Source organism: Stegostoma tigrinum, chromosome 9, assembly GCF_030684315.1.
Source record: "Stegostoma tigrinum isolate sSteTig4 chromosome 9, sSteTig4.hap1, whole genome shotgun sequence".
NCBI lineage: Eukaryota > Metazoa > Chordata > Chondrichthyes > Orectolobiformes > Stegostomatidae > Stegostoma > Stegostoma tigrinum.
Genome location: NC_081362.1, coordinates 84,913,326 through 84,929,024, shown reverse-complemented (window position 1 = coordinate 84,929,024; position 15,699 = coordinate 84,913,326). Strand labels below are relative to the sequence as shown.

General features: G+C 41.7%; 1 protein-coding gene across 1 annotated transcript in view; it reads right to left on the bottom strand.

The window, feature by feature from the left end:
• kif28 (kinesin family member 28) overlaps nt 1-15,699 on the bottom strand; it is a 67,578-nt gene that overhangs the window by 11,637 nt on the left and 40,242 nt on the right. Inside the window, exons 13-19 of the mRNA XM_059648853.1 lie at nt 14,148-14,271; nt 11,442-11,594; nt 10,448-10,543; nt 7,948-8,055; nt 6,725-6,999; nt 5,369-5,503; nt 1,508-1,674 (exon numbers count right to left, since the gene is read on the bottom strand). Coding sequence (XP_059504836.1) covers nt 1,508-1,674; nt 5,369-5,503; nt 6,725-6,999; nt 7,948-8,055; nt 10,448-10,543; nt 11,442-11,594; nt 14,148-14,271 — 1,058 coding nt within the window. The remainder of the gene's footprint in view (nt 1-1,507; nt 1,675-5,368; nt 5,504-6,724; nt 7,000-7,947; nt 8,056-10,447; nt 10,544-11,441; nt 11,595-14,147; nt 14,272-15,699) is intronic.

Here is a 15,699-nt window from a genome sequence, read left to right as displayed (position 1 = left end):
AATCCCATTGCCATACTACAGAGATAAAAAAATACATGGGATCTGAAACTCTCCTGCACACAACACTCTCTTTCTCTCTCCCTCCCACAAACACACACACACTCTCTCCACTGCCCCCAGTCACACACACACATGCACACACTCACTCTCTCTCTCCTCCCCCCTCACTCATACACACACACACACACACACACACACACTCTCTCACATATAAATCTATGGGGTGAATTTGTATTTGCAGATACATTCAATTTATTCAAAAAGCACACAATTTATAGACAGTCAGTCAATATGGTATTTTATAAATGCTACATTAAGAAACAAAACCAATCTGACGCCAAACCAAAACATAAACAGATTCTAAACAGGGCCTCACATCTAACTTGCATTGTCTGACTTAAAATGTCATCTCTTCCTCACACTGATAAAACTTTTAGTTCTCTCAGGACAGTGACTTGAAAGGTATTTGGGGAGTTACATAAACATGTTAATCAATTAAAACATTTTAACTGATTAAAGATTTAACAGCATCTTAGGTTTGTTTAATACCCCCTTTCATGTTTTAGTTATAAATTCTGTGTCTGATTCCACTTCGCTCACTAACATCTGAAGAAGGACCAAGGCTCCAAAAGCTGGTGTTTTCAAATAAACCTGTTGGACCATAACCTGGTGTCATGTGACTTCTGACCTTGTCCACCCCAATTAAACGCCGGCACCTCCACCTCATATTACTATTAATATTAAGAGTAATATTACACTATTACTGTAATAGTGCCCTTCCTACAGGCCTTTTCTATCTCCTGATTTATTTCCTTCCCCACATCCTGACCACTGCTACGAGGCCTGTACATCACTACAATCTGTATCTTTTCTTCCTTTGCAGTTCCTCAACTCTACCCATACAGATTCCACACCCTCTGACTCAATATTCTCGCAATTGAATTAATTTCATAACTTACTAAAGCAGCAACACTGCCCCTTTGCCCATCTGCCTATCCTCTCAATAGGATATGATTTAGTTCCCAGTCTTGATCCCTTGCAGCCACATCTTCGTGATATTCACAACATCATACCTGCCAATTTCAGCGTGCTCTACACACTCATTTACCTTGCTTCATATAGCGCATGCATTTAAATACAACATGCTCACTCCTGAGTTGACGGCACGCACCTTCTCATAGTTGTCCCCTCATCTTCCGTGCTTGAAATTAGATTCCTGACCCTTTCCATACACTCTGTCCTTTTACTTGTTCTGGAAATTTTAATCTCTGCTGAGACCTCCCCTTCCTTTAACTTTGTCCATAACTTTCCAAGCCTCCCCCAACCCCATCTATTCAGTTTGAAGCCCTAGCCTTGGTTATGTGATTCGCAGTGATTCTGCTCCAAGCATGATGAAGCCCATCCCATCTGACCAGCTCCCTCCTCCCCCAGTACTGATGCCAATGTCCCACGAATTTGAATCCGTTTCTCCCACACCAATCTTTGAGCCGCATGGGTCTTTTATTACCTTGTAGGCCCCACAGATCCAGGACCAGAGCATGGCTTTGCAGATAGTTCAGTAGTTCCTGTGACACACTTTTGACAGTGAATTGTGTTACTTGAACAATCCTTGCATTGACAGTGTTCCAGGTAGGTTTGGTGCAGAAGGGGTATGGATGGTTAAAGACATTATACCTAAAGAGATTAGCACACAGTTAATCATTCTCACAGCCCTGGCTTATGAGGTCTTCAGGTATACTTTTCATATACACTGATGTGCGCATTTATAGTGCACAAGCTACCACTAACAGAATATGTCAATAATTGTATATGAGATATCACTTTTTCAGCAATTACTGGCTGCATACTGCTAGGCATCTAGGTTCTAGACTCTTTGGTGTCCATGAGACACAGAGAAAAAGTGCACAATTGTTGTTAAACTTGATTAGTTCAGGATTTAATTAAAACTCCTCTACCGTGTACACCCGTCACTGTGAGCTCTCTTCACAACACTTTCACCCACTACATAGAATTGTGGTAAATTTACAACATAGCTATCAGGCCATTCAGCCGTTCAGCTTCATTCTGGTATTTGTGTTTCCAAGGCACCCATGGAATCCTATTGCAACAAGAGTCACATATTTGGGAATCATTTTTAGAAATACTCATAATGTAAGCAGAACTCTTTTTAACACTCTAAGCATAATTTTTTAAAAAGTATGTAAAGGGCAGGAGATTAAATGTCATGATAGCTGGAGAGCTGGTCTTTAATAGCTCCTTTTGATGCTTTTGACAGTTTCAATGAGTTTATATACTTTTTATATTTTTAAATACATTCATATCTACTTTTCAGAATTCTAATGTGCACTTCATCTCTCCCAAAGGGCAGTTCATCTCTACAATGGTGTACCTGACTTTAACCAAAGGTGTCCCTGAACCAAATCCAATGACTACTGCCTAGTGGCTCTGATGTCAATAATCATGAAGTGCTTGAAGACCCTGGTCATGACACGCATCAACTCCAGTCTCCCAGCCTGCCTCGATCCCCTACAATATGCCCACCGACATGACGGGTCCACAACAAATGCTGTATCCCTAGCCCTGCACTCATCCCTGGAACGTCTGGACATCAAAGACACCTACGTCAGACTCCTCCTCATTGACTACAGCTCAGCCTTCAACACTATTATTCCCCTCCAGACTGATCTCAGAACTACATGAGCTTGGTCCCAGCTCCACCCTCTGCAACTGGATCTTCAGCTTCCTGACCCATAGGCTGCGATCAGTGAGGATAGGTAACTGCACCTCCTCCACAATAACACTCAGCACTGGAGCCCCCCAAAGAATGTGTCCTCAGGCCCCTACTGTACTCCCTGTATTCTCACGACTGTGTTTCCAAATTCCAATCAAATGCCATCTACAAGTTCGCTGATGACACCACCGTTGTGGGACGGATATCCAACAATGACAAGTCAAAATTCAGAATAGATGGGGGCTTGATGACATGGTGTAATGAAAAAAACCTCTCTCTCGATGTCAGCAAACTAAAGAACTGATCATTGACTTCAGAAAGACAGGAGGAGAACACAACACCATCTACATCAACAGAACTGAGGTTGAGAGGGTGAACAGCATCAAGTTCCTCAGAGCGATGACAACTGACAACCTGCCCTGGGTTTCCCACGTAGGTGCAATGGTCAAGAAGGCACAACATTGCCTCCTCTTCCTCAGGCAGCTCAGGAAATCTGGCATATCCACAAGGTCCCTCACCACCTTCTACAGATGCACCACTGAAAGCACACTGTCCGGGTGCATAACGGCCTGGTACGGCAACTGCTCTGCCCAGGATCATAAGAAACTACAGAAGGAGGTGAGCACAACCCAGACCATCACAGAAGCCAATGTCCCATCCATGGACTCTATTTACACAGCTCGCTGTCGCAGAAAGGCGGCCAACATCATCAAAGACCCATCGCACCTGGTAACGATCTCCTACATCCTCTTCCATCAGGCAGAAAATATAGAAGCCTGAAAACGTGCATGAACAGGTTCAGGAATAGCTTCTTCCTGGCCGTTATTAGACTGAGGAATGGACTGTCTAGCCTCAAATAATGCTGATCTTGCTAACGTTGATCTCACCTAGGACGTGCCCTATGCAAAGTAATCTTGGAATACCTCACTATCATACAATCAGTATTGTTCACAGTGAGTATCTGACTATTAGAGTCTCACATTGCCCTGATATCTGGACATTTAAGTGAGATGTCAATGGAGAGCAATTAGGCGCGCACACAGGAACAGATTTTATTCACTTCTTGGCTTAAGGAACTGAGGCCAGCTGTACAATTCCATGGGACTACTGATACAGTTCAATTAAAACATCCTGGATTGGAGACTGGATGTGGAATATTCGTGTCAGAAACCACAAAAGCTGGAAGTGAAAGATAGCTGCAAGTAGCTGAGGAAAAGACAATGTATTGCTTCAGGTGAGACTCATTGTCAGAAAGCAATCATCTAGTTTTCATGACAAACAGTTCCTCAATGGAAGGAGGGAAAATCCTCTTTACCTAATAACAACCAATGAACATTGCCTGACTCCAATCTTAACTGAGAGTTGATTAGTTTATGACTTAGAGGCAGGAAGATGTAAAATGTCCCAGGAATTCAAAACCATCTTGTAAAACCCACATCTTCACACAGTTTTAGTCACAATATTGTCCTGTACATAGAGAAGGCAGAATAAAGAATGCTAAAACTTGGACTAGCCATCTGAGTTACAAGGAAAGACAAGCAAAACTGGGAATGTTTATACCGCCAAAGGACAACTCTGGGAAAAACTTGTTTTACATTGCAAGATGCATAAAAACATTGCATCTTAATAACAATTGCACATGGTCAGCAACTCTGCGTAGGTCATGTGCTGCAATAGATAGTGTTAGTGTCTCCAAGCCACAAGTTCCAGGTTCATGTTCCACCCCAAGTTGAGAAACAAGTGCTCACAATACGGCCAAACAGGTTGAATGTCAACCTTCAAATCCTTCCAAAACATACCAATGGTAGATGAAAAAGCGGGAGAGATTCTTGGTCAACCACATGGCAGTTAGAACATTGGTGCTTCTGTCATCTCTATTTGTAGCTCCACAATACAACAGGTGTGTTAAAAAATAATGTATGTCAACACATCAACTTGGACTCCCTATGTAAATTGTGACACATCACTATTAATCAAGAGCTTTACAACAAATGTCATGTACTCAAATGCAAAAGAGGAGAGAAAATGCAACATTGGTTTCATGTCTTTATGCAAAAGATGATGAAACAGTGGATCAGATTTTCCAGGAGAGCGATGAAGACCTCTGGCATCTACAAATTCGAGAAGAAATATATTATGTTGCAGAGAACAGATGGGAGATTTGGGAGATAAAACATGCAGACTCTGGGATTAATTAACAAGGTGCCTTTTCCTTGGTGTGAGGGATTTCAAGACTGGGGTCATATTTTTATATTTTCGAGGAGAAGGATTTACAAAATATATGGGGGCAATTCTTTTACATGGACAGTGGCTCTTGTGTGGAATGAACTTCCAGAGGAAGTGGCAGATGTGGGTACAGTTACAATGTTTAAAGACATTCGGATAAATACACGAACAAGAAATATTTGGAGGAATATGGGCCAAGCGCAGGCAGATAGAACTAGGTTAGTTTGGGATTATATTCAGCCTGGTCTGGTTAGGCCAAAGGGTCTGTTTCTGTGCCTAATGACTCTAAGATGGCAATGGTTTTCAGTCATGTCCATTCTCATTGTTGGGTCAGGGGTGTCCTGCAGGATGCTTGACACCCATTGACCAAATAATCATCAAGTTTAATTCCATATCAAAAGATATCCTTACTGAATCTGAATTCCTCTCTTGCTGTTCTGTTTCAGCCACTTGATTCCCAAGCACTGCATGATCTGAACTTGAAAATCCAACCTCTGACCCACCATTTCTGTGGGATCGATGAGGATCTCATCTTCACTCAGAGGTCTAGAGAAAAATATGGACTGATTTAACATTCTGAAAATGTACATAATAAGGCACAGTCATATTACATACGCCAATTCTCAGGATGATTAGCCGCACATGGCTATGCAAATTGTTCAGAAGAGATATACCACTGTCTTCACAATACAGTGTAGCCAAATAAAGTAAAGCTACATGTTTAACATTCATATCCAAAATGCCATAGGAATTCAAAGAATCCCTACAGTGGGCCATTCAGCCAATCAACTCCACACAGACCCTCCCACTCCTGCTGTATTCCTGTAAACCTCCAATTCCCATGGCTAACCCACCTCGCCCACATATACCTGGACTCTACAGACAATTCTGCAAGGCCAATCCATCAAACCTGCACATCTTTGAGCTGGAGGAGAAACCTGCATAAACATAGGGCAAATATGTAAACTCCACACTGACCATTGCCCAAGGCTAGAATTGAACCTGGGCCCCTGGTGCTCTCAGGCAGCAATGCTAACTGCTGAGCCACATGACTGAAATTGAGACAAGCTATTGAGGTAATCATATTCTTTTTAGCATCTAAAAGATTGAAAATTACATTTTGGGATGCCTTGGGAATTGAATATTTTCTCTTTGGCCTGATTGTATTTATACTGTTAGCAGCACAATGACTGAGTGTAACTTCTAAAGGTGATCCTAAACCATGGGCTTAAAGTTTAATTCAAATCATTTTACATTTGGATTGTATCAGACTTACATACCATCAGACTATTCTTCAGTATAAGAGGTGTGGTGCAACTGTGCCTATGTTTTACCAACATGATCTATACCAATAGAGACTTGCAGCAGCATGGTCTGCTTTTTCACAGAGTGGTTGCACCCGCGGCCATTACTTTTCTTTCAAAGGGAAAACGGACCAGTGTTTAAAGTACAGGAAATTATCAGATGACTGGGAGAGAGTGGAACAGTAGGATTCACTCTGAATTGTTCTACAGAAGAAGCAGTGCAGACACAATGCGTTGGTTCACTGTCCATTGTGCTGTTACTGTCTGTAATATATATTTGCAGGACTGGAGTGACTTGATTGTTGACTGCCAAAGATTTCATTTTAGCCTCTGTGTTACAGCCTTCCTAACATACTCGAAATGGATATGCAAAACATTAGGTCTGTCTTTTGTGATAAATTTTGGCTTGAATAGTTGTTTGGAAAGAAAAAGGCAAACTGAAAACAACTCTTCTGAAACTTACTGTCCAGATGGAGTGCATGGCACCAGATTTATCTGTAAAACGGCTTCTTCTTCACCTTGTGAACTGCGAAACTCTACGTGTTCTTCTAGTGGAATACAGTAGTTGAGAGATTGAAGCCAGACGTATGCAGTACCTAAATGGACTGCCTCAGTAGGGTCCCAGAATGGATCACTCTCTCTATCCAGAGAAACAGTCTCTCCATCGATGAAATGTTGATATATGTCCTCCATGATGAACTTTCTATTCACAAACTTAGCCTTTGACCAGACCCATACCTGTGATATTGGAGAACCATGGGAATCAGACCTTCTAATTCCCTGCCCAAGGACATGAGATGTAATGCTTTAATGCAAATTACAGTAACCAGCGTGTTCAGTTCAAACATGCACAACTTTGCATCAACAGTTATTATGTGTATAAAGTTGCACTCAGTTGGGAATGAGAACTTGCTCCTTTACCTTGCAATGATGAATTGTTCCTAAGCTTCTGTCAGAGTTTTTTCAGCGGTATGGTGGCTAAGTGGTTAGCACTGTTCCCTAACAGCACCAGGGACTTGGGTTTGATTCCACCCTTAGGCAATTGTGTGGAGTTTGCATATTCTCCATGTGCCTGTTGTCCAAAGATGTGCAGGTTAGTTGGATTGCCCATGCTAAATTGCCCAGGGTGCCCAGGGCTGTGTGTGTTAGGCTGATTAGCCATGGGAAATGCAGGGTTACAGGGATATTCTGGGGGAGAGGCGGTGCAGGGGTGGTCTGGGGAGGATGCTCTTCAGAGGGTGGGCTGAATGCCCTGCTTCCACGCTGTAGGGAATCTATGATTCTTGTTACTTCACTAGGAGACCCATGAAATCAGCTCAGTGAAGGTATCCACCTGACATTTGTTCCCTATTGATAGTTTCAATTTTACCCCAGATTTGATTTAAAATAGGGGACTTTTGTGCAGAGTAAGAGAAACTGCTCGAGCTATTCTCATGTAAGATTTTTACAGCTGACAGGACAGAGGAGATCTTAATCATGTCAACTGGATGAACATCTTACATCGCCTATTCCCAAACAATACTTCTCTTCCATGGCCAGCAGCATATCCAAATCCCATACTCAATGGTGCAACAAAAGGAAAATAGATTTTAAAATCGGGAAAGGTGGTTAAAGAGGAAAAATGACTTTCTTCTAATGCAACACAATTGGTGTCAAAGCATTTCATATGAATGTATTTCTTCATACCTGATGAGTCATTTTATTTGTCACCTTCACTATCACCTCCTTCACCAGGTCATGGCCCCTGGAGTCTGTTAATGCCAAGTTCTTCACTTCCAGTTCAAACTTGAGATCCTGCGATTAAACAATTAAAATACTATAAGGTCACAGAAACAGACCCTTCGGTCCAACTCATCCATGCTGACTAGGTATTCTAAACTGAACTAGTCCCGTTTGCCTGTGTTTGGCCCATTTCACTCTAAACCCCTCCTGTCCATGTACCTGTTCAAATGTCTTTTAAATGTTACAATTGTAGCTACCTCTACAACTTCCTCCGACAGCTCATTCCATTGACACATCTCTGTGTGAAAAAGTTGTTCCTCATGTTCCTTTTATATATATTAATGATTTAGATGAGGGAACAAGATATTACATCTCCAAATCTGCAGATGATACCAAGTTGGGTGCGGGTGGGGTGGCGGGGTGTGGTGGCGGTCAGCGAACTGTGACAAGAATGGAGAGATCCTTCAGCATGATCTTAACAGGTTCGATGAGTGGGCAAATCAATGGTAGATGCAATATAGCATAGTCAATGTGAGGCTATTCAATTTGGAAGCAAAAGCAAGAAGGCAGATTACTATCTGAATGGCTGTAAATTGGGAGAGGGGTTTGTGCAGCAAGGACCTGGATGCCCTTGTGCCCCAGTCACTGAAGGATAGCATGCAGGTTCAGCAGGTGGTAAAGAAGACAAATGTTATGTTGGCCTTCATTGTGAGAGGTTTCAAGTACAGGAGCAGGGATGTGTTGTTGCAGTTATACAGGGCCTTGGTGAGACCACACCTAGAATATTATGTGTAGTTTTGGTCTCCTTTTCTGAGGAAGGATGCTCTTGCTCTCGAGGGAGTGCAGTGAAGGTTTACCTGGTTGATTCCGCAGATGGCGGGTCTAACAAATGAGGAGAAATTGACTAGGTTGGGGATAGCAAGAACTGCAGATTGTTTTTGCAGGAAAAACAGATAAATGAGGGAGGATCTCATAGAGACAGCATAGATGCAGGGAGGATGTTCCCGATGGTGGGTGTGTCCAGAACCAGGGGTTACAGTAGATTTAGGACAGAGATGAGGAGACATTTCTTCACTCAAAGAGTGGTCAGCCTGTGGAATTCATTACCACAGGAAGTAGTTGATGCCAAAATATTGAATGTATTCAAGAGATGACTAGTTATAGCATTTGGAGCGAATGGGATCAAAGGTTGTGGGGAGAAAGCAGGATTAGGCTATTGAATTGGATGATCAGCCATGATTGTGAAGAATGGTGGACCAAGCTCGAAGGACTAAATGGCCTTCTCCTGATCCTATCTTCTATGTTTCTATGACTTAAATCTTACCCTTCTCACCTTAAGCCTATGCCATCTAGTTTTGGACTTCCTTACCCTTGGAAAAACACCTTGGCTATTCACCAAATCTAAGCACTTTGTAACTTGATAAACCTCTATAAGGTCACCCCTCAGCATCTGATGCTCCAGGGAAATAAAGTCCCTGCCTATCTAGCCTCTCCTTATAACTCAAACCCCTAGACCTGGCAACAAACTTGCAAATTTTTTCTGTACCCTTTCTAGCTTAACAACATTCTTCCTATAGCAGGGTGATCTACTTGAGCATCATGTCACTTTGGTGCTGAGGGAGTACATCACTGTTAGAGATGTCATCTTTGAGATTAACCTGAGGCTATGTCTGCTCAGTATTCTAAAAAATATCTATGTCAAACTCAAAACATTAACCCTGTTTCTCTTTTCACAGGTGCTGCCAGACCTGCTGGGTTTCTCTGGTATTTTCTATTTTTATGTCATGCCTGCTGTCTCTTAGAAAGATCCCTTTCATCCAAACAAAAGATGGGTATTATCCTAGCATCCTGGACAACATTCCTCCCTTGAACAACATCATTAAAAACAATTTTTTTTAGATTAGATTCCCTACAGTGTGGAAACAGGCCCTTTGGCCCAACAAGTCCACACTGCCCCTTGAAACATCCCACCCAGACCCATCCCCCCATAACACACACAGCCCTGAACACTATGGGCAATTTAGCACGGCCAATCCACCTAACCTGCACATCTTTGAACTGTGGGAGGAAACCAGAGCACCCAGAGGAAACCCGCACAGACACAGGGAGAATGTGCAAACGCCACACAGACAGTCACCCGAGGCTGGAGTTGAACCTGGGTCCCTGGTGCTGTGAGGCTGCAGTGCTAGCCACTGAGCCACCATGCCGCCCCAGTTGTTATTCATTGACTTGCTGCTTGTGAGTCTTGGATTTGTGATCCTCCAACCCCATCTTCCAAACACCAGTAACTTTACATCAGACATAACTCATCAATTGTAAAGCATTTTTCAGGATGCAAAAACTGTGAGGTAAGTGTGAGTTTACTCCTCAACAATGTGACACAGCATTGCCTGAATGGAGGACGATGAAAGAGAAAGATAGTGAGATTTGTGCAAGAGGGAGAAAAAATAAATAGCACAATTACCTTATTTAACTCCTTGCTGATCTGGTTTGCTTCCACCACCAGAGGCTTCACCCTGATGTAATCAAGGAACACAGCGAGCACACTCGGGTCCACTTTCTTGTTCCTATTTGTAGGAGCTGGTCAGTGGGCGATCAGAAAGTTGTTAGAGTCGCTGGGAATTACTGCTGCTGGTGAATCACTTACCCCACCCCGTAACCAGACATTTCTGTGCACTTGAACAAATAAAATATCACTACTGTGTTACCAGAAGAAAATACAGATCTATGGTTTAGCGCTATCCATTGCAGTTGTCAAGGCTTTTGACTCCTTCACAGTGCACATTAAATGTATTAAAAATCCTCCAGGACCACCACGAAGTCACTGATTGTTTCTGAACAAACACCAACACACAAACATCATGTTATTTTAAACCTGAAAGTTCATGGAGTCATAGAGTCATACAGCAGAGTAACAGTCATTATGGTCCAAATAATCCAATCCAATCATGTTTCCAAACTAAACTAGTGCCACCTGTCTGCATTTGGCCCGTACCCCTCCAAACATTTCTTACTCATCTACTTATGTAGATGTTTTTTAACCGTTGTAACTGTATGTGTTAGTTAGTCGGTTAGTTAGTTAGTTAGTTCATCACTAACTCAGTGTATCTTGTATAAATATTTGCTCTTGGGATCTGGTAACTGGGACCAGGTGCATGTTTTACATGGCCAAGTTACCTGAGCTGTATCAATTGTCTTTACAATTGAGAGGCCACTTCAGGAGGGATTACACCCTGTAACACTACAGTCACGTGTAGGTTGGACCAGAAGGCAGATTTCCCACTGAATGCCTGTTGTGGTTTTGAAAGACAATTCAGCAACATTCAGAGTCTTTCTTCTCACCCTAGTGCCAGTCTGTGCACTTCATTAATGACTGGATGCATTGGATTTTGAAATCAGGACTGCTGCATTACTAACTCAGTACCATAACCAGGATACCACTGTAGTCCTGGCTTTACCTGCTTACCAAGAGCATCTCTGTCAAAACCTTCCACTGCTGCCAGCTCTGACTGGAAGAAGTCGTAGTCATATTTGCTCAAGTCCTCACCATTCCGCTCGCAAGGAAATCCTACGTAGAGGTACGTGCTGTTGGATCCCAGAATAAGTCTATCCTGAGGTACACAAAAGCAAAAATTAAAACCAAAAGCATTCATCATTCATTACTTGCCCATTTCAAAACAGAACAACAAATAGTTTTCCAACACATTTTAACGTAATTTTGAGGGAACAGCTTTTAAGTGAAAAAGCTGCTTTCTCTTCTGAATAAAACAAGAACTTGATTCAAATAGCACTTTCATACTGTGTGGTATTTGCTTTGACTGCCAGCACAGGCACACCATGGTGTATGGCCAGAAAAGGAAGGTGTAGAAATAGGTCATTCTGCTAATCGAATATACTCCACCACTCAATGAGATTATACTTGAGCTGATCACCCTTCACTTTCATGACTTATCACTAAGACACTTGATTATATTTAAACATCTCTCAGCCTTGAATATACCTTGTGACTCAACCTTCTCAGCAGTAAAGAATTCCACATTAACTACCCTTTGAGAGAAAAAAAAATCCTGCTCATCTCTATTTTAAATGTGCAACCTGTTATTCCGAGATTGTATCTTCTGGTCCTTGAGTTGCCACTAAGGGGAAACAACCCAACCACAACTACGCTGTGAAGTGCCCTAAGAACCTTGTATTTTTTGGTAAGGTCACCTCACGTTCTTCCATATTCCGATGTGAAGGTACTGTGCCCTTTAAGAGACATGTATTTTGTCCTGTTTCATTTGCAGAGAGGTGTTGACACAACGGTGCTAAGATGTCTCCTTCAGACAGGCAATTGGTCAACTGCTTTTGAGTTCTTCCTTGGTGTTGTTTTTTAATGAGACAAAAGAATCATGAGTGGACAGGATCAGGGCTCACAGAGACCCATGAAGGTTTTTAGTTTTGCTTTCAGTTAGAAGACGACAAGTGGAATGTTGGCTTTTATTTCAAAGGGAATGGAGTATAACAATGAGGAGATCTTGCTAAAATTATACTAGGACCCACCACAGACCATACCTGAAATATAGTAAACAGTTTTGATTCCATTAACTAAGGAAAGATATATCAGGAATTAAAATAAAGTTGCTGGAAAAGGTCAGCAGGTCTGGCAGCATCCATGAAGGAAAAACAGAGTTAATGTTTCGGGTCCAGAGATCCTTCCTCAGAACCTGTTCCTGAAATGTTAAACTCTGTTCTTCCCTCTACATATAAAGCATTGTTGGGCTACAACACAGCGGGAACAACAAAGGGGATTGATACAAGATGACTCCTAGATGGGCTTGTGAGCTTCTTTATTGCTCATCTCAGTCCTTGACAATTCACTGCCCCATTCTTGGCTCTTCCTTTCCCAATCTCCTCTTTTCTATTACTACATTTCCATGGTTCCAATGGTTGGGGATTTAGTCTTAACTACATGTTAATTTGGAAGTGCAATGGGTAATATCCTGGCCTCTGAGTCAGAAGATCCAGGTTTATGTTCCATTCCAGGACATGATGAGTGCGAATAAAATTGCTGAACCAGTTGATGTTGGGCTTGTAATTTCTTCTTTTAACACATTTGCAGATGGTAAGAACAGGACAGATTCCTGACCAGCCAGTGGAGCCTCTACCATTCACTGCTCTGGACTACATCTAGTAATAATGCATGTTTACACAGTAACATGCACTCCCTGAGAAATTGATAACACTGCATTCAGTAATTAACTGATGGTTTCAGCAGGGTTTACTCCTTATCCGTGAAAGCACTGTATCAGTTCTTACATTTGCATTCCGAATTCTTACATTTACTGAGGACTACACCCAAAGATTCAGTTGTTCCAATCTACTGTCATTTGCTCAGGTTTTATGTCTTTTACCAGGCGAAGGAGCATCCTCACCACTGTTGTTACTCGCTAAGCTTGGGACTGCCCTAATATATTTTCATCTTCGGCTAGAGTCCACTAGAATTCTGTTTTCCTTCGTCAAAGTCCATATCTCCACCACGTCCACATCTTACAGAGCTCCTCTGATCGTCTGAGAAATAGTTGCCATGGAATTTTTGCATCCACCTGAGCAGGTAATTGGGGCCCCAGTTCATCATCTCATTCAAAAGACTACACTTCCGACAGAGCAGCATGAGTTCAATGGACAGCCCAAGTGGATTTCCGTGTTCAAAGTGGGATTTGAGCACAAAATCCCCGCTTTAGATGTGAGATGTACTATCAGCGTATATTACGCAGCATATAATTATTTCACCAAATTTATTCTTCTTTGGGATATATGCGTACTGCATGTGCTGCCAAACTGTAATTGCTTTTGAACTGAGTACTGTAGATTGCTAAGCCAAAACAGAGGGAAGTTAAGAATCAACCACATCGCTGAGGGTCTGGAGCCACATGTAAGCCAGACCAGTTAAGGATGGCAGTTTCCTTCTCTAAAGGGCATTCATAACCTTATTAAGCCAATCAATGATACTTATCAGGGCCACCATCACTGAGGCTATCTTACAATTCCTGCTTCTCCTTAATTGTATTTCTGTTCCCCCAGTTGCCCAGTTGGGATTTAAATCCATGTCCAGTCCAGCATAGCATAGTGTCCCTTAAGTCTTCACAAAGAACAGCTTCTTTTAAAAAGGACATGAGAATTACCAAATGTTTAAGTTGAACTTTAGCAAAGAGAAGGACCCCATTTAAAGCCACTTTAGCTTGTCCACAAGGCTCCAGGGTTACTTTATTGTCAAGATTTGTGATAATGGCGTGTTTATCAGCAACACTAAAGAAGAAAAAAGGCATAAAATCAATAATTTTTAGTCAAGCAATAGCGGCTTCACAAATATGCATATTACTGTGTTATACAAGAACACAAGAACCATAGGCAGGAGTAAACTCTTCAACCTCTGAAGACTGCTCCACCATTTGATTAAATGTTTCTGATCTCATCTCAGCCTCAACTCCACTTTACAGCCTGCTCCTGATAACACTTCAACCCAGCACTACTTAAAAATCTGTTTGTCCTCTCCTTAAATTCACTCCAAGCCCTGGTATTCACCACACTGCAGGATAGTGAATTTCCCAAATTCATGACACTTTGAGACAAGTGATTTCTCATCTCTGTTTTATGTCTGATATCCTTTTGTCTAAAACTAAAGGAAAGCATCTGTTCTATGTCTACTTTGTCAATCTCCTTTAGCACCCTATGTACTTCAATTAGATCTCCTCTCATACTTCTGAACTCCAGACAGTATCTGCCTAAATATTTAGCCTCTGTTCATAAAACAGCCCTGGAATCAATTTTGTGAAGTTCCTCTGATCTGCATCCAATGCAACATCATCCTTCCTCAAATAAGGGGAAAAAAAACTTGATGTAGTGTGTCTAGCGCAATCTCACTAATGCTTTGTCCAGTTTGCAGCAACAATTCCCTACTTTCATACTGTATTCCTTTAGCAATAAATGCCAAAATTCCATCTGTCTTCCTTATTCCTGGCTGTACCTGCATACAAGTTTTCTGTGATTCATGCATAAGGACACCCAGTTCCCTATGCATTGAAGCACTTTGAAATTTCTCTTCATTCAGACAATAAGTTGCTTTTCTATTCTTCTGAACAAACTGGATAACCACATACTTATCCATGTTAAACTCTATCGGCCAAATTGTGGCCCATTCACCTGACCTATTCATATCCATTTGTAAATTTCCTTTTTCTTGTTGTAACATACTTTCTACACATGTTAGTGTAGTTGCAAATTTGTCTATAGTGCTCGCTATCATCAATATCATTAACACAGATTATAGATTGTTGGTGCCTCAGGACTGAAATCTATGATACCCTAATAGTTACATCTTCCCACCAGAAAAAGATGCATTTAACCCAACTCTCTGCTTTCTGTTGGTTAGCCAATCCTCTATCCAAGCTAATAAATCACCTCTAACCTCATGTGACCTTAATTTGTGTACTCACCTTTTGTGTGGCAACTTATCAAATGTCTTCTATAAATCCAGATACACTACATCTACTGGATCCTCATTATCCAACTTGCTTGTTACATCTTCAAAGAAATCTAGCAAATTGGTCAGACACAATTTACCCTTCATAAAATAATGCTAACTGTGACAGATTGTGTTTGACTTTGCAAATGCCTTGTTAATTGTTCCTTAGTTAAGGATTCTGACAATTTCTCAACAACATGCAACAGATTACA